This window comes from Gossypium hirsutum, chromosome D04, assembly GCF_007990345.1.
Source record: "Gossypium hirsutum isolate 1008001.06 chromosome D04, Gossypium_hirsutum_v2.1, whole genome shotgun sequence".
NCBI classification, from domain to species: Eukaryota; Viridiplantae; Streptophyta; class Magnoliopsida; order Malvales; family Malvaceae; genus Gossypium; species Gossypium hirsutum.
This window is the reverse complement of record NC_053440.1, coordinates 38,392,748-38,411,766: the sequence shown is the minus strand read 5'-3', so window position 1 is coordinate 38,411,766 and position 19,019 is coordinate 38,392,748. Positions and strand designations below refer to the sequence as shown.

General features: G+C 35.4%; 1 protein-coding gene across 3 annotated transcripts; it reads left to right on the top strand.

Moving 5' to 3' along the window:
- Positions 1-2,144: 2,144 nt before the first annotated feature.
- Positions 2,145-16,692, top strand: LOC107922105 (serine/threonine-protein kinase CTR1). 3 transcript variants are annotated; one of them, XM_016851950.2, is made up of 16 exons: positions 2,145-3,228; positions 4,203-4,504; positions 4,596-4,740; positions 4,959-5,062; positions 5,400-5,608; positions 6,303-6,722; positions 6,841-6,881; positions 12,409-12,477; positions 12,589-12,689; positions 12,824-12,908; positions 13,021-13,119; positions 13,787-13,855; positions 13,962-14,093; positions 14,502-14,596; positions 14,679-14,883; positions 16,370-16,692. In XM_016851950.2, the coding sequence occupies exons 1-15, from the start codon at positions 2,653-2,655 to the stop codon at positions 14,785-14,787; spliced, it is 2,556 nt and encodes an 851-aa protein (XP_016707439.1). In that variant the 5' UTR covers positions 2,145-2,652; the 3' UTR covers positions 14,788-14,883; positions 16,370-16,692. The 3 variants fall into 3 exon arrangements, with proteins under 3 accessions (XP_016707439.1, XP_040947458.1, XP_040947459.1); XM_041091524.1 differs by having other exon boundaries at positions 2,234-3,228; positions 16,375-16,692; XM_041091525.1 differs by lacking the exons at positions 14,679-14,883; positions 16,370-16,692 and having other exon boundaries at positions 2,234-3,228; positions 14,403-14,576.
- Positions 16,693-19,019: the final 2,327 nt, after the last annotated feature.

Below are 19,019 nucleotides of genomic sequence, written 5' to 3'. Positions count from 1 at the left end.
TTCGTTGCATATTGTATGGTGCAAATACATGCTATGAATCATGCGTTCAGAAGTCACATAATTTCATTGAGAATTGGTGTTGCATAACGTGCTAAACAGTTATATGCAAAGGTTTTTTCACCCTAAGAATATAGGAACTTTGTCAGAGAAATCCCCCTAGCTGGGTGAGCTTTCTCTAACAAATTTCCTATTCCCGGGGTAGAAAAGCCTGACGCTTTGAATAATTCAGATACTTTAAACACTTCAACACGTTTAGAATATGTTCCAGTACGCTTTCAAGGTTTTTCTTTGCAAACAGACCTTTACCTGCGGCTATAAAATGGCTTTCACATACCAAGCTTCATCATCCCTCAATCATATAATTTCTTTCTGATCCTCTTTATTTTTCCACTATAAATCATTTCCCGGTCTTAAAAATTTCGATCACTAAAAATATTCGGTTTACATTCAAGGTATTCTTGAGTCGTTAGTGATGCGATATCACACCGAGCCGTAGACATTTCATATATCATACCGAGATGAGATTATTGCCTCTGAAGCCTATCCTAGGGATGTTAGTTATGTTATAGAGTGATTTTTTTTCTACGGTCAAGGGTGGAAGTCAACGTGGAGGTATCAATTAACGGTTATTATGTGGTAATGGGTCGGGGTATAACGGGAGAGCTAGTTGACGGTTGTTATGCGACTATAAGCTCAATCTTTTCGAATACCCGAAAAGTGATGCCCTATAAATACCATACAGAAGTTTGATGACATATTCATATAGAAAAATTCTGGGGTTTCCTGTTATAATTGGTGTAAGTTTTTTCTCCATTTCTAGGCAATCGGTACCTTTAACCTTCTTTCTTATTCAAAGGTCGACACCATCGTAAATGCAAGAGGACTCTCAGGCGGGGAGCGGTTGTTGCGGTGTAGTAAAGGTGATGCTCCTTTCGGGGTAACGATAATTGTTATTATTACACAACTCATTAATAATTACAATCGCTGCCGCATCGACCCGAGTTTGACCTCTACTGTGTTCGAACATCCGCTCTCCTCTTGAGAGCCCTCTTATGTCCACCTCAGTTTCAGCCTTCGAAAAAAATGAAATGGTCAAGATACTGGTTGCTTGGAAATAGAGAAAAAAATTATGTTGATTACACTGGAAGTTCCCAGAGTTTTTCCATATGATTATGGCATTAATCTCATGTATAGTATATATAGGGCATTATTTGCGAGTATCCAAAAAGCTTGAACTCCTAACCGCGTAACGACCATCACCAAACCCTTGGTTATATTCGAACCTGTAACCGTATCACAGTTGCAGACTAGGACCTCCACCTAGAATTCGACCCTTAATCGTATCAAGCACTGTCGCCCTTAAAACCTGATTTCCCCAGGATGTGTTTCTCAGGTGATGGTCCTATCCCGCCATGATATATGAAATATATGTGTGTTGAGGCACAGTATCACATCCTTGACCCCTCAAAACTATCTAAGAACTTCCGTCGTTTCAGTTGAAAGCCTTGAACACTTTCAAAATACCCTAAACTCTTACCCTAATAAAAATAAAAACCCTAACTTAAAAATAAAAAAAGCCCTAACCCTGGAGAGAGAAACGAAAAGCGCATCTAGCTGGGCGCGCTTTACTGCCATTTGTGCAGAAAAAACACCCAACTGGACGCGCTTTCCGTTTCTCTCTCTTAAAACTGACTTATTTCTTTAATTAAAGTTAAAATCAACCTAAATACCTAATTAAAATATAAAATTGACCCATAGCCCTTATTTAGCCTAATTTTTTATTCATATGTTAATTTGTGAGGAAATTATAACATATTTTAATTATTATAATAGTAATAATGTACACTGGATGAGACTTGAATTTATAATTTATGTATTACAAATTAATAAATAGAGACAATGTTTGTTTGAAATAAGGTCCGGGAACAATTGATTTCGTCATTGCATGAAAAATTGAGAAATGTATAACTAGTATTTTTAGAAAATGATGTGAATTTTATAAATACCAAGAAATCCAATTTTTAACTTCCAAAATGAAAAAGTGAAAGTAAAACTCCATATACGTTTGATAAATAAAATTAATACTCTGGTCCAGGTTCATGCACACAGCCAAAGCTAAATTCTTAAATATTTATATTTATTTTGTAAGGGAAAGGAAAAGTGGAGCCACGCGCGTGAGAGGTAACGTGATGTTTATTTACAAAGAAGGAATGTACCCATTTACCAGCGAGTAGGCATTCGCCACTAGGCCATCGAGCCAGCCAACCAAACAAAAACCAAACAGGAAACCTTTGTTTAATATATTTGGCGAAATTATAGAAAAATGAAAAAGAAATCATCCAATCAGCGTTTGAAGTTTGAACCAGAAATCCGATTTTTCCCGGAAAAGCAAAGCAAAAGGAAACGAGGAGAATATTACGATTAGGCCACGAAAAAAAACTGGGAATCTGGGATCGCTTTTTTTCTTTGGTTTCTCTCCCACAATCGGATTCTGGAAAGAGAAGAAAAGGAGGAAAAAGAAGTTTATGAAAAGGAAAACAAATTATAGAGGGAGAGAGAAAAAAAGAGGTTAAAAAGCTTGATATCTTCAGCAATGGCGGTTCTTAGAGTTCAAAAGGTTTTGTGATCAGCGATTTTCTTTAGAGGTTATCAATGGAAATGCCCAGTCGAAGATCCAACTATTCTCTACTTAGTCAATATCCTGACGACCAGTACTCCGTGTATTCGCTTTCGAGCGAAGCTACGAGTAATAAAATCAGTAAAGTGAAATCAGAGAGAGGTTTATTCGATTGGGATCAGAATCAGAGTCAGAACCAGCAGCAAGCGAGTCGTATCGGCGGCGTAGGAGGAACGAATACTTATGCTTCATCAGTCGGTCATCAACGGCAATCGAGCGGGAGTAGCTTCGGTGAGAGCTCGTTATCGGGAGATTATTATGTGCCGAACCTTTCTACGACGGCGGCGAACGAGATTGATTCATTCGTGTACGGTCACGATGGGAGCTTTAGGCATGGGGATTTGAGAACGAAAATTGGCGGTTCCTCGTCGGGGAAAAGCTGGGCGCAGCAAACGGAGGAGAGTTATCAGTTGCAGTTGGCGTTGGCTTTGAGGCTTTCGTCGGAAGCTACCTGTGCTGATGATCCGAACTTTTTGGATCCGGTTCCGGATGATTCCGCAATCCGGTCGGCTAGTTCTAGCTCTGCGGAGACAGTTTCCCATCGGTTCTGGGTAAGAAAGTTTTCTTGGAAATTTATTTTATTTTTTGTTCGTTGACACTGAGCTTATGCGCTCAATGCTCAGTAACATCAGGAGATTGAAGAAATATGTATAGGTGAATATAATAAGTGTTATAGTGAATGGAATTCGTTTTTAGATATTTTAAAGATTTTTCGTGAGATAAACTGGATGATGAGCGTTTCTGAGCTTGAGTTGTGAAGCCTGAATAGTGCAAAGGATAGGATGTGAAAAGTTAGTCCGCTCTACCTCTAGTTTTCAATTTGTTCAGGGTTAGTTCAATTTTAACTTTGGGGAGAGGATGATCTATTGTCATTTTGGAAAATATTTGTTGCTTACAATTTAGATAAATGAAATTAACATTATAAGAAGGTGGAAGTTGCTTAGTTTCATGATCAAAATGTAGGAGCACCAATGTTAGTGCCGCTTCAATTGTAGCTGAATTATTCCTAAGTGGATGGGTGTGGTATGAATGGTGTGTGTATCTACTAAATAATCATACTTGTCTTTACAAAAATCATTTGCAACTTAAAATATACGTGAAATGATTACTCACTGTTATTTTCCTTCTTTGTTGTTTACTTGTATAATCAGGGTGGGGATTCTGTTCACCAACCAGATAGTAAAAAATGTTCAATTTTCTAGTAGATTTCAAGCATGCTATTTAGAGAAATATTAACGTTTAGAGGTTGAAATGTTCAAGTGAGAAAAGCACTGTTCTAGATAGACTTGGGTAAAGATGTCTTCTCAAGAATGGGTGCACGTGAAAAGGGATATGCAACTTATATTGTTATGGTGATTGCTGTGGTAGTTGTTGCTGAGTGCTTCTATATTTTTACCTATGTTATTTACTGTCAATGTGGTTACATAGGAGTATATAAGTAGCCTAGCATCTAAAATACTCATGCATAGTTTGGGAAGTTAGTTAAGATACCTAGATATTCAAGTATCACTGCTATGTGCATCAGGTTAATGGCTGCTTATCATACTTCGACAAAGTTCCTGATGGTTTCTATTTAATTCATGGAGTGAATTCATATGCCTGGACTGTGTGCACTGATCTGCATGAACATGGTCGAATTCCATCGATTGAATCTCTAAGATCTGTTGATCCTAATGTTGATTCGCCACTAGAAGTGATATTAGTTGACCGAAGAAGTGATCCCAGCTTAAAGGAACTCCAAAATAGAGTCCACAATATTTCTTGTAGCTGCATAACCACAAAAGAAGTTGTCGACCAGTTAGCTGAGCTTGTCTGCTCTCGCATGGGGTGAGTCGTCTAAACTATGAATGCACAAATTTTCAACATTCATGCAATTTTGTCGTACATTGGTGATGAATTGTTTTCTTGCTTTCCCAAGGGGTTCATTCACTACCGGAGAGGATGATTTAGTTTCCTTTTGGAGGCAGTGCAGTGACGATTTAAAAGATTGCTTAGGTTCAGTTGTGGTTCCTATAGGAAGCCTATCTGTTGGCCTTTGCAGACATCGAGCTCTACTGTTCAAAGTAAGGTCTAACGTTTTATGGTGTTTTAATTTCACATCAGATGTCAATAGAAAGTATTTTTGGCGTTAATTATAGTTAGCATCATATGACTTCTCTTTTTATTTTTGGCCAAAGATTATATGACTTCACTACATCTAAGAGGGAGCAAGTTTCCTTTTATAAAATGTGTTCCCCTTGAAGGGATGAGGGTTCATTCACAGTTCAACTAATTTATGCAGGTACTAGCTGACACTATTGATCTACCATGTCGAATTGCGAAGGGCTGCAAATATTGTAAAAGAGATGATGCTTCCTCCTGCCTTGTCCGTTTTGGACTTGACAGGTAACTTAATAATCTCCATGGTATTTTCTTTTTGCTTAAATTTGTTTTTGATTTATTCTCTCTCTCTCTCTCTCTCTCTCAAGAATTCTGGTTCTTTTTGGTGTGATTTGTTTTTGAATGGCAATATTTTGCTGAAAAAACAAATCCAGCAATTTTTAATTGTTGTCACGCAGAAACTCAATTTTTTTACTTCACTTGTATGGTGGCTGTGCATTTATTTATTATGGTTCTTCTTCCCATTTTGATTTATGATTTGTGAAAAAAATTGTAACTTATCTTGGTGAAATATTTGCTGCATGCAAGAAAAATCTCACCAAGCCAGCCTTTGTGATTCCAGGGAGTATCTTGTTGATTTAATTGGGAACCCAGGTTACTTATGTGAGCCTGATTCCTTGCTCAATGGTCCATCTTCCATCTCAATTTCTTCCCCATTGCATTTTCCACGTCTCAAACCAGCTGTAGCTGCCACTGATTTCAGGTCATTGGCCAAACAGTACTTTTCAGACCATGAATCGCTTAATCTTGTATTTGATGTTGCTCCAGCAGGTAAAGTTTCTGTTTCAGTAACCATCTTTATAATGAATGCCATTTTGTTTGCTTCTAGATTTTAGCCTATAGCCTTTCACTTGGCCTGAAGTATGTAGTTTCTTTTAATCATCGGCTAGGGAATGCAGAAAGATTTTTCATATTCGGTGAAGTGCCTTCACTGGTATGCTGTAGGTTAAAGATTGAGTGCACTGTTTGAAGTTTATTATATATATATACTGCTTCTTCACTGATGAAAGTGATAGATGATACTTCTCTGCCAGTAACTGTGCTCTATTTTAACAGTTCCTTATGAATCTTCTACCGAAATTTTTGGCATGGCCTTCTGTTGAAAATTTTGTCCTAGAGCCTGATTCAAGGCATTGTCTTAAATATTGCTTTGAATTGCTGGGGAAAACCCATAAAGTGACTGGCATTTTTTATGTGAACAGGCATTAATAAATACATATTTTTCAATTGCTTCTTGTTGTTGGTTGCACGTCCATAACATTGTTGAGGCTGCATTTCTATATATTGTTAATACATTAAAATTTTGTTTGTGAACACCAAGATGTGTTTATGAACAATGTTTGTGACTTAAAATATGATGCCTTCGCTAGGGATTCAGTCAAAACTATAATAAATTTATGCGGGTCTGCTTCTGGTTCTGTATTCATCTGGTGTGCATGTAAGCTGTAGTTGTTTGCCATTTCAGGTACTACTACAGACGAGGAAAATTTTGGATTTTCTCTTTATCCCAAGAAACTTGATAAGATTGGCACAGAGAGAAATAAGCTTGGGCAGATCTCAAGTAACATGGATGGCATCTCACAGTTGCCCATACCTCCTAACATTGCTCGACCAGCTTCTCATGATAGAGATTCCCAGTATTCTCAGCCTATAGTACACTCAAAGAACATTATTAAAGATTCTTTAAAACGCATCTCCCCGACAGGACATAGGGATGTCCCAGTAGTAGTCTTGTCAGAACCAATGGGGGATGCGACTAAGGATTCAAGGTTTACTGAGGGCAGTCAGCTTCTACCCAGCAAACCAAGTAGGGAACTTGCCCTTGAAGTTGATGATTTGGATATTCCATGGAGTGATCTTGTTTTAAGAGAGAGAATTGGTGCAGGTATTTTCTGGTCCTTTTTTGAGGATTATTACTGTATAGAGACCCTCTTTTGTGCTCATAATCCATGTGGTTGTTGGTTCTACTAGTTTACTTAGATTTTATACTTTGTTCTTTTCAGGTTCTTTTGGAACTGTCCATCGTGCTGAGTGGAATGGCTCGGTAAGAATCCTTTTGATTATGTTCTTATTGTTAAAGTTAATGGAAGTTTTATATTTGATATCTACTGTGCCATATTGTTCATGGACATCTGCTTGTTTCAAAATTCTAGCCGTCTTTTTGAGATTTTGATGCCTATTTTGCTTGTGCTATTCCTTGGGAATGAGAAAATGTAACGTATTCATCTATATTTGACAAATGAAAGCAGATAGATTTGAAAAAACTCAGAGGAAAATATTCTGTTATTCTTCTACTGCTTTAGTTTACAGATTATAAAGAGAGGAATAATCATTTTAAAGGAAACAATTCCTAATTTCCTAAGAATCAGTAATTGAGATTAGTTTTTATTTACAAGGGAACTACTAGTAATAAGGTAAGATTTCTATCCTTAATTATAGGGATTCCAACACTCCCCTCAAGTTGGAGTGTAGATGTTAATCAAACCCAGCTTGCCAATAAGTTATTCAAACATGTTTCTGTTCAAACTTTTAGTTAACATGTCTGCAACTTGTTGTCTAATAGGTAGGTAGGTGATGCATACTTCTCCTGAGTGTATTTTTTCTTTTATAAAGTGACGATCTATTTCCACATGTTTGGTCCGATCATGATGCATAGATTATGTGCTATGCTGACAGCAGCCTGGTTGTCACGGTACATCTTCATAGGTCTGGTATAAGGCACTTTTAGTTCTCCCATAAGTCTTTGTATCCAAACTCCTTCGCATATACCATGAGATAGTGCTCGATACTCTGCCTCTGCACTGCTGCGTGCTACCACAGACTTTTTTGCTCCTCCACGTCACGAGATTACCCCAAACATAACTACAATAGCCGCTTGTAGAGCGTCTATCATTAACAGAACCTGCCCAGTCTGCATCAGTGTAGACTTCCACGCTTCGGTTGACAGTCTTCTTGAAGTACAGTCCTTTACCAGGAGTTCCTTTTAGATATCTTAGTATTCTATATGCAGCTTCCAGGTGCTTCTCCCTCGGGGCATGCATATACTGACTAATAACACTCACACTGAAGGCTATGTCTGGACGGGTGTGAGATAGGTAGATGAGCCTTCCTACTAGACGTTGATATCTCCCCCTATCGATTTCTTCTCCATCCTCGTTAGTTCCCAATTTAAGGTTAAACTCCATAGGAGTTTCGGCTGGTTTGCTGCCCATCAAACCAACTTCCGACAGTAGATCAAGAACATATTTCCTTTGGGAAATGAAGATACCTTTTTTCGACCTTGCTACCTCCATACCAAGAAAATATTTAAGACTCCCCAAGTCTTTAAGTTCAAACTCTGTACCAAGAAATTCTTTCAATCTCAAAATTTTGCTCGAGTCATTTCCTGTTAATATTATATCGTCGACATAAACGATAAGGATGCAGCATTTACCCTCTTCCGAGTGCTTGTAGAACATGTTGTGGTCTGCCTGTCCTTGAATGTAATTTCTGCTAGTCATAGCTTTTGCAAATCGGCTGAACCACGCTCGTGGAGATTGTTTCAGCCCATACAAGGACTTCTTCAACTTACACACTTGGTCCTTGTTTTCTTCAAACCCGGGTGGGAAATCCATGTACACCTCATTTAATTCCCCGTTGAGAAAAGCATTTTTTATTTCCAATTGAGTCAAGTGCCAATCAAGGTTGGCAGCAAGAGATAGCAGGACCCGAACGGTGTTTAGCTTGGCAACCGGTGCAAACGTCTTGTTGTAGTCGAGACCATAAGTTTGGGTGAATCCCTTAGCCACAAGTCGAGCTTTGTATTGGTCAATACGACCATCGGGTTTAAATTTCGTAGTGAAAATCCATTTGCACCCTACGGTTTTTTTCCCTTTAGGTAGATCTGAGACTTCCCATGTTTCATTGTTTTTGAGGGCCTTCATTTCTTCCATCGCGGCTTGTCTCCACTCAGCTGATTCAAGAGCCTCTTCTATATTTTTTGGAGTTTTTACAGAATCAACATTAGTCACAAAAGCTTTGTAAGACTTAGATAAATTTCTCATAGGATACAAACCGAGAAATACGATGTTGAGTGCAGCTCCTTGTACCCTTTCGAACTGCAAATGGAAGATAGATGGAAGGTGACGGAGGTGGGACTTCTGTTTCAGAACAGTCCTCGGTTGGAGATGTAATTGGCACTACTGTATCAGTTTCAGGAAAACGATTCCGTCGGGAGTAAATCTGTATTTGTTGTTTTCCTTGATCAGGTGGTGGTTGTACTTCGGTGGAGGTATTGTTATTGGGAAGGACAGTGTTAAATTCTTGCTGCACAGGGATAAACAACAACTAAATCTGGGATAGGTTTGTTTGTGATAGTAGTAGTAGGATCAGGAGGTATAATGAGGAGAGTATTAAGGGTCTCATCTTCATTAAAAATCTCCCCCTGAAGATGAGATGCTGCAAAGTATGGTTCATTTTCAAAGAAGGTAACATCCCGAGAGACAAACATTTGGCGCAATGTTGGTGAGTAACACTTATAGCCTTTTTGTGTAGGGGAATATCCAATGAAGATGCAAGTGTGGGCTCGAGAATCAAGTTTGGATTGATTTGGTTGATGGTTATGGAAAAAGCTTTACAACCGAATATTTTGGCTGGAAGATTAGGAACATGAAATAGAGGGAAGGCCTTTAAAAGAGTATTTAGAGGTGTTTGGAAATTGAGGATCTTTGATGGCATTCGATTTATGAGATAATAGGCAGTAAGGACAGCTTCTCCCCACAAGTATTTTGGAACATTCATGGTGAACATTATGGCTCGAGCCACATCAAGGAGATGATTTTTTCTCTCAGAGATCCCGTTTTGTTGAGGAGTGTCAGGGCAAGAGCTTTGGTGTATAATGCCTTGGTTAGAAAGGTATGGACTTAAGATAGAGTTGAAGTATTCTCTCCCATTGTCAGTACGGAGGGTATGTATGGTAGAGTTGAATTGGGTTCGAACCATTGAGTGAAAATTTTGGAATACTTTGGGTGTTTCAGATTTTTCTTTGAGTAGATAGACCCAACAGACCCTAGTATGATCATCAATGAATGTTATAAACCATCTAGCCCCTGTAATATTTTTCACTCGGCCGGCTCCCCATATGTCACTGGATTAACGAAAAAGGTTGGGATTGAATATGTGGTTTTAATGGGTATGGCACACGGGTATGTTTAGATAATTGGCAAATTTCACACTTCAAGGAATTAATACTTTTATTTCGAAATAACAGTGGAAGATGTTTTTTCAAATACACAGTTTGGATGTCCTTACCTACGGTGCCATAACATAATAGTGTCATCTTTTGAAGTGGATAGAGCCAATCCCCCTTGTGTACTGTTTTTATTCCAAATATATAGTCCATCATCAACTTTAGCAGTGCCAATCATCCTCCCCTATTTCTGTTCTTGTATCACACAACCAATTGTAGAAAATTCAGCAAGAATTTTTTCATCCTTAGTAAGTTTACTAATTGAAAGTAAATTACAGGGCAAGTTTGGGACATGTATGACTTTATCAAGAGAAAAACTCTCTGTCATTTGTACTTCTCCTATTCCAGCCACAGGTGAGTAAGAATCGTCAGCTATGCGGATTCGAGATTTGTTATGACAAGGAGTGTAGGTGTGAAACAACGTGGAGTCGCCTGTTATGTGATCGGAGGCACCCGAATTGAGTATCCAAGGAGATTGATTATTAGATTCAAAAGCAATGTTGAGGGCAGTACCTTGAGTGGCTAGAGATCCATGAGTAGTGGGAGTACCAAGTATCTTATGGAGAGCCTCAAACTGTGTTTTGGTTAAGCGAACATCAAGAACATCATCACCAGTAGTGGAGGATAACATGGTAGTCTTATTATCCTTCTGTTTTTTTTCAGGATAGCCATGGAGTTTGAAGCATTTTTCTTTTGTATGACCAACACGATTGCAGTGACTACACCATGGTCTTGTTGATCCAGAATCATTTCCAGCACGTTGTTTTTGTGGCTGTGGACCTTTGGAGATGAGAGCAGAGGATTCAGTAGGACGGTTAGAAATCGGGGTCATAGGTTTAGGTTCCTTTGAATCTCCCATCATGACAAGATGACGCTTTTCTTCTCTTCTAACTTCTGCAAATGCCTCACCGATCGTTGGAAGAGGTGATCTGCCCAGAATTCGGCCACGGACCTCATCTAACTCACGGTTCGGTCCTGCTAAAAACTCATAAAGACGTTCATTGTTGAGATGGATCATAAACCTGTTGTGTTCTAAGCCTTCACCCCAATCTGCCTCATAATACATATCCAGTTCTTGCCACAAAATTTTCAGATTGTTGTAGTAGTGAGTTACCTCGAGTGTTCCTTGTCGGATATCCTTTAACTTAAGCTTGATCTCAAATACTTGGGAGGCGTTTCCAAGATCTGAGTAGTTTTCTTTGACTGCATCCCACATGTCTTTTGTAGTTTTGAAAAAAGGATAGGTGCGGCTTATATGGCCTTCCATCGAATTGATTAGCCAAGCCTTTACAATTGAATTGTTGAGTTCCCAAGTGGCATAAGTAGTATCAGCTATGGTTGGTCGTGGAATTTCTCCATTGATGTACTCTAATTTGCCACGACCATGAATCACCATAAGAACCGATTGAGACCATTGCAGGAAGTTCTTCCCATTTAGCCGATGATTGGTGATTATAAGGGAGGAATTAATTTCACCTTGAGTGATTCCCTGATTGATATTCTAAGTTATTTGTGATGTCTCAGTTTCAGAGAAATTTTCATTGATATCACCCATTTGAGGACTAAACCGAAGGAATTTTTAGGAAGGGAAATTAGAGAAAAAAATAGGATCGAATGAATCCTAAAGCCCTGATGCCATGAAAAAACTCAGAGGAAAATATTCTGTTATTCTTCTACTGCTTTAGTTTATAGATTATAAAGAGGAATAATCATTTTAAAGGAAACAATTCCTAATTTCCTAAGAATTAGTAACTGAGATTAGTTTCTATTTACAAGGGAACTACTAGTAATAAGGTAAGATTTCTATAATTATAGGGATTCCAACAAGATTCAGTAACGATGTGCCCTATAACTGTGAAGTTGCAGCATTTGTTTAGGAGTTCAGGGTATGTTTAAGGAATTTTAGATTTTCTTTGATATGGTGTTTGGCTAGTCAACTTTAGGTACAAAATCTTGCAGCGAACCTGGATTTATATGCGGTTACAGTACAAGGTATACGTTAGGTCACTTTGTAGTTTGCTTAGCAACGAATCTTCGATTAGGCCTATAATTTCAATTGTCAATGTTTGGTAGACGTCTTTCACCTGCCTGTTTTATTGTAAGAGTTAGCTTTCTTCTTTATCCTAATTTATTTGGGAATTTGGTCCAGTTTTGGTGATATTTTTACTTTCAAGTATTCAGCAATTTTGGACTGGAGTTCCTCAGTAAATAAGTTTTCCTGATGTATTTGAAAATTTCTTCAATTGCATGAGATTTTGATCAGAACAAACTAGGTGGTGGTAAAATTTTGGTTGTGTAGTTTAAAATTCCTCTAAATCCAAATAAACATTATTTCTAATTACAGGATGTTGCTGTAAAAATTCTCATGGAACAAGACTTGTATGCTGAACGCTTCAAAGAATTTTTGAGGGAGGTATGAATTGGCTGACAATTGGAACAGACTTTGTTCGTGAGACTAAGAAAATATTAATTATACATTCATGTTCTTGATATGATGTGTAATTTCACCCCAATATTTTGTTAGGTTGCAATAATGAAACGTCTACGTCATCCAAACATTGTTCTTTTTATGGGAGCGGTCACACAGCCCCCAAACTTGTCTATAGTGACAGAATACTTATCAAGGTCTGTTGTTACTGCGTCTTCTGCATTTCTTTTAAATACCTTTGCATTTGAAAAAGAAGAAGAAAGAAGGGAAAAGTTCATGTCTTCTACATAAGACTGAACTCATGTTGGAGGTTGAATTGTTATTCTTGCAGAGGTAGCTTGTTTAGGCTTTTGCATAAGCCTGGTGTGAGGGAGGTGTTGGATGAGAGGCGGCGGTTAAGTATGGCTTATGATGTGGTGGGTATTCAAAGGACTTACTTTCTTTTTGCTTTTTTCTTTCCCCAACGTCTCATGGTATCCTTAATTTGTACATTGTTTTGGCCTAAATCACCACTTTTTTTACACGCAGGCAAAGGGAATGAATTATCTTCATAGACACAATCCCCCTATTGTTCATAGAGATTTGAAGTCTCCCAATCTGTTAGTTGATAAAAAATATACAGTCAAGGTAAGATCCTGAATGTTTTGCTGCTGTGACCCAAAGAGTATAATTTTTTCACCTAATGGTCCAGTGATAATAAACATAAATATTTTGCCATTTCTATTTACTTAAATTTGCATGGAGGAAATGCTAAGTGCTTGACCTTTTTGGATAGTGGAATCTAGATTGGTCTTAACCCTTGTTATGCCGTTACAAATGTTAGATATAGCCATGGGTAAACAATTGATTACAGTTACCAAGTATTTTTCTGTGTATCTGGCACTGTATATGGATGGAGTCAACTTCGTTCATTTTAATATAATTTTCTGCCTTGTTTGTAACTTATTAATGAATCATTTTTCCAATTCTTTTTCCAGTTTTGGGCATGTTTGACTGTCTGTGGGTTAAAACTTGATGTCTCTTGAGTTCTGACTGAGGAAAAGTAGATGTGTTACACTATTTCATGGACTCCTGCTTGCTGTTACATTCTTTATGGTGAATTTGCTGCAGTTATGATGATGTGATTTTACTATGTTTGCTGAAGCTCATGTCAATACATTGTCTGGTTCATGGCTTGCAAGTTTATTTGCTCTGTTGTAACTTGTGGAGAATAGTGAAGCAGTTTCATAGTTCTTGTACATTTTTTTGTTACTTCTCATAAATCATCCTCACACTGCCTGTTCTGTACATTCAGGTTTGTGATTTTGGGCTTTCTCGGTTGAAGGCAAACACATTTCTGTCATCCAAGTCAGCAGCTGGAACTGTAAGTTATACTAATTCTTAACAAAATCCTTGGTATTTCTATTTGAGTTGCCATAGGTCACTGTTTTTGCTGCATGATACTAAACTCTCTATATTTTTTAAATAAGCCTGAGTGGATGGCTCCAGAAGTTCTTCGCGATGAGCCATCAAACGAGAAGTCTGATGTATACAGTTTTGGTGTAATTTTGTGGGAGCTTGCAACATTGCAACAACCATGGGGCAACTTAAATCCAGCACAGGTTTGTTATGACATTTAAAATCTTGGACCTGCAGATATCTCATTTTGCTGACCATTTAGCTTTTATAAGTTTGGCAAGTAGCATCCTGGAATCTTTGTTAAAAGGAAATTTTTGGTTTTCCCTAACTTTATTGTTTCCTAGTTGGTTGGAATAAGAATAAGAAATTTCTTAGAAACAAACCAATTTTATTAGCACCATGAATGGTGTTGTAGAATGTGAGCTATAGATGGCATACTTGAATGTAAACTGAAAGATGTACTCTTGGATATCTTTATGCCTGAATGTCAAGTTTTGTGCCTCTGGAAACAGTATGAAGTTCATTGCAAAATGCTCGAAATTATCACGCGAAGATATCCTTCTGGAGGTAAATTTCTAACAATCACAAGTGAATGTGAAACTGCCTCGTAGGTTGTAGCAGCTGTTGGTTTCAGGGGAAAAAGGCTTGATATTCCACGTGATTTGAATCCTCAAGTGGCTGCCATAATTGAGGATTGCTGGGCCAAGTAAGTTTTTCATTCTTTTCTTACATGGTGCTTGTTAAGCAAATCTTCCTGTTATCCATACTAATTTTTTAATATAATGTAGTGAGCCTTGGAAGCGTCCTTCATTTTCAAATATCATGGAACGGTTGAAATCACTGATTAAACCTTCCACCCCTCAACAGGGGCATCCTGACATGCCACTGCTTGCCTGAATGGTTGGAACTCCCGCAAAGCCTCCATGCACATACTACATTATTCTTTGTAACATTATATGCTTCACAAGGGTACATGCTGATAAATAATTTAAGGTATGCTCTTCTGAGTGCGTCGCTTTCAAAATTACTAACATGACATGCTATACACTTTATGGTTCCTTTTGATAGTTGAATCTTGGTGGAATTCTCCTCGAGAAAGTTGTTTATGTTTTTTTTCATCTCTTTTCCTTGTGTCTTTGCTTGGTAGAGTGAAAAGAAAATTGAAAAGATGGAAATTTAAAGGAGTGGAAAAATAGAAAGATGGAAAATATATTTTTTCTTTCTATAGGTGTGCTCGGTAGGAAATATGAAAAAATGCAAAGGAAAAGTATTTTTTTTCCCTCCATTGCTTGGTAGAGTTGATTGAAAGTAAAGAAAATAAAACATTTAAAAAATGTATAATTTTGAACTAACTACACTTCTCTTCCATTTTCTGTCCTCTCATCAATTCAATTTGGAAGGATTGGTTTTTATGTATTATGATGGAAAATGATCACTCCTATTTTCTTTCATCTCACTTCTTTTCCCTACCAAGCACACTTCAAACTTATTTTCTTTCCACTTTTTCACTCTCTCCTCCCATCCTTCCACTTTTCCACCCAACCAAACACTCTTAGGCTTTGTTTGGTAGAGTGGAAAGAAAGATAGAAAACATAAATTTTCTTTCCATAGGTGTGCTTAGTAGGAAAGATGAAAAAATGGAAATTAAAGTAATTTTCTTTCCCCCATTGCTTGGTAGAGTTGAAACTTGAAAAGAAAATAAAAAGTTTGAAAAATGCATAATTTTGAACTAATATTCACTTCTCCCCATTTTCTCTTCTCTCATCATTTCAATTTGGAAGAATTGGTTTTTATGCATTATGATGAAAAATGATCACCCCTCCTATTTTCTTTCTTTTCACTTTTCTTCCCTACCAAGCATACTCTAAATTTATTTTCTTTCCACTTTTCCTCCCAACCAAGTACACCCTTAGGCTTTGTTTGGTAGAGTGGAAAGAAGGATAGAAAACATTATTGTTCTTTCCATAGGTGTGCTTGGTAGGAAAAATGGAAAGAAATTCCATTGTTTGGTAGAGTTGAAAAATGAAAGGAAAGAAAATAAAACATTTGAAAAAGGCATAATTTTCAACTATCATACCCCTCTTATTTTCTCTCCTCATTGGAATCATTAGTTTTTATGCATTAGGATGGAAAATGATCATCTCTTCTATTTCTTTCCTCTCATTTTTCATTCCTACCAAGTACATTCAAAATTTATTTTCTTTTCACTTTTCCATTTTCTCCTCCCATCCTTCCACTTTTCCACCCAACCAAACACACTTTTAAAGTTCTTTTGCAATCTGAAAAGCTAGAGGGTATGCATTTGGTCATACATCTGTCATGTTTGTTTTTATGTTGCTCATCAACCTGTGTGAAAATGCAAATGGACATGCATCTGCTGGTTGCAGATATGCATGTTCTCTTTCATTTTTTGTTAGAATTATTGTCTTAACTCCATTGTTTCGTTAACTGATACATGCATTCGGTTGATTCTTTGCAGGACAGTGTTGTAAATGTCTTTTTCTTTTTCCTCATATAGCCAATTGGGACCTCTGATTTTTAACATGGACTTAAAGTCGAAAGGGTTGTTGTCAATTCTGTATTTGGCAAAAGATGATTCAATTTTCAGGTGCAATTACGGGAAAAAGTTGTATTATATCTTCTTGTCTCGTAATTTTGTAAGTAAAGATTGTAACTGAAATTAGTTGAATGAGAAGCAGCATAACTGAGAACTTGAGGCTTGACAAAGGGGGAGTTTATGGGGTAGCATATGCCCACTTTTTGAGAGAATTATGTAACTACCATAACTGTTTGATTTTTTTTTTTTTGGTGTTTCCTTTGAAGTTGCAATTGTAGAAACTCTTAAATCATATGGTTAGGACTTAGGAGTATACTCATTCATAAGCTTATTTAAACTCACACACATACAGGAACATATAGTATACTCATTTATAAGCCTATTTACATACATAATCAATTTTAAAATTAAATTCATTAGGCTATAATTATTTTTTACCTTATTGGTAAGCTCCAATTCATGATTTTCACCATGAAAAAGTTAAAAGTGCAATACTAGTATGTACTACCATTGTATTTGTTCCGGTGGCAGGATCCAAAACGTAGCAAAGTTCGTATGAGCAAGATATGGATTCATAATTCACCCTCATATTCACGTGTAATAACAAATTCGTATATACGTTAACAAATTCAATTTTAAATTTTAATTCAAATTTATTTTGATTTTTAGTGATAAGGTCTATATTAGTAAGTCAACTTTGAAAAGTTAACGTAGTGCTAGTATGCACGACCACTCATTCACCACTAATAATACTATCAAATGAAAAATCAAATTCCTAAATAATAACTTTAATTATATCATGTTCGAATTTTAAAATAATAACATTATCGAATGTTTTCTCAAAATTATCTGTGGAGCACAAATTTTATCTGATATATTCAAACATAATAAAGTTATCTTATGTTCACAACGTCTATCTGAATCATTAGTATGGTTTTCATGTTTAGTGTAAAGTAAAAATTTGTAGGTTAAAATATGGTTTAAATCATTATACACTTTATACATTTGAAATTTAATCTCTTTAATTTATTTTTTAGAATTTAGTTCCTCTATTTTTTAAAATTAAAAATTCAAGTTTAGTTGTTATTGTAATTAAAATTCTTCAATTAAATTTAGGGTTCGTTTGTTTACATTAAAATATTTTACGAAAAATATTTTCTGCATTTTCTTATGTTTATTTCACAGAAAACTACTTGATTAATGAAAAATGACTTACAGGTCAATGTAAAGTAAGCCATTTTTCCTGTAAAATGATTTATCCTTTTAAAAAGAGTCATTTTCTGGAAAAGATCTCATCTATAGATGATTTTATTTTTATATAAAAATAAATTTAAATCAAGCTTAATATTATTATATTGATAATAAATTTTATTTTTATTTTTAAAATATTTAAAAATATTAAAATATTATATTTTTCAATATTATTAAAATACATATTTAATTATTTATATTTAGTCATATAATAAATTATTTAACATTTCAATTTTATTTTAATAATAAATTTTAAAAACAATAATTTTAAAATTTTAAATAATATTATTCACATATTATTGAAAATATTCAATATTAATATTTTAATAATAAATATTTATTACAATTATAAATATATTAATAATAAATATTTTGTAGTATAAAGGTTAAAATATTGCATAAGTCTATGTACACTTCACAGATTTGCAGTTTAGTCTTTGTAATTTTATTTTCAAGAATTTAGTCCATTTACTTTTCAAATTTAAAAATCAAGTCCAATTGTTGACATCGTTAAATTTTTTGTCAATTTTGTTGATGTCACATTTTTAAATAAAAAATACTCACTTGGTAGTCATGTAATTGTAATGAACATGAATTTAACATAATATTTTTAATATATGAAAAAACAATGTAAAAAATAAAATTACAGATAAAAATAAATTCAATTAAACAATGAAAAAATAAGAAAATATCAAATGTATGTTTGTTTCATTGAAAACAACTTTTATGAAATATTTTTAAGAAATCTACTAAATAATAAAAAATATTTTACACAGATTCATCCAAACACCAGAAAATATTAGCTTTTCCAGAAAAGTAAATCATTTTCCAGAATCATTTTTTGAAAGTCATTTTTAGTGAAACAAACGGAACCTTAATAGTATGATATTTTAAAATTAAAAAAAATCACTTAGTAGTGCTGTAATAAAAAAATTATGTTGAAAATGTTTATGTGAATTTTTTTCTTAAAAACACGCGTTCGAACTCATCATGATGGGATAAAATTTTTGTTGGAATAGTGTTCTTAAAAAAATGGTTATAGCATTGTAATTAAAATAGTTAATATTTTTAAACTAATTCATGACATCATAAAAGTAAGATGACTAAATTATGTCAAAAATTAAAGTATATGAATTTAATCCAAGTTTTAGCATAAAATTAAAATTTAAACATTGTCTTATAATGTCAATAAAAAAAAAGTAAGGCAAACCCAAAAGATGTGTTTTGTCACTCATACCATTAAATATTCAAATTATATACAATCATATAACCTTTTAATCGAAAATTTAACTATATTAACTATTTAAACTAACTAATAACA

What these genes read in the sequence shown, in the direction of transcription:
- LOC107922105 (XM_016851950.2), top strand. Translation starts at nt 2,653, where the DNA reads ATGGAAATGCCCAGTCGAAGATCCAACTATTCTCTACTTAGTCAATAT. An exon ending in AAGAGAGAGAATTGGTGCAG is followed by an intron (nt 6,723 to 6,840) that starts GTATTTTCTGGT and finishes TGTTCTTTTCAG; the next exon opens with GTTCTTTTGGAACTGTCCAT. An exon ending in ATTGAGGATTGCTGGGCCAA is followed by an intron (nt 14,597 to 14,678) that starts GTAAGTTTTTCA and finishes AATATAATGTAG; the next exon opens with TGAGCCTTGGAAGCGTCCTT.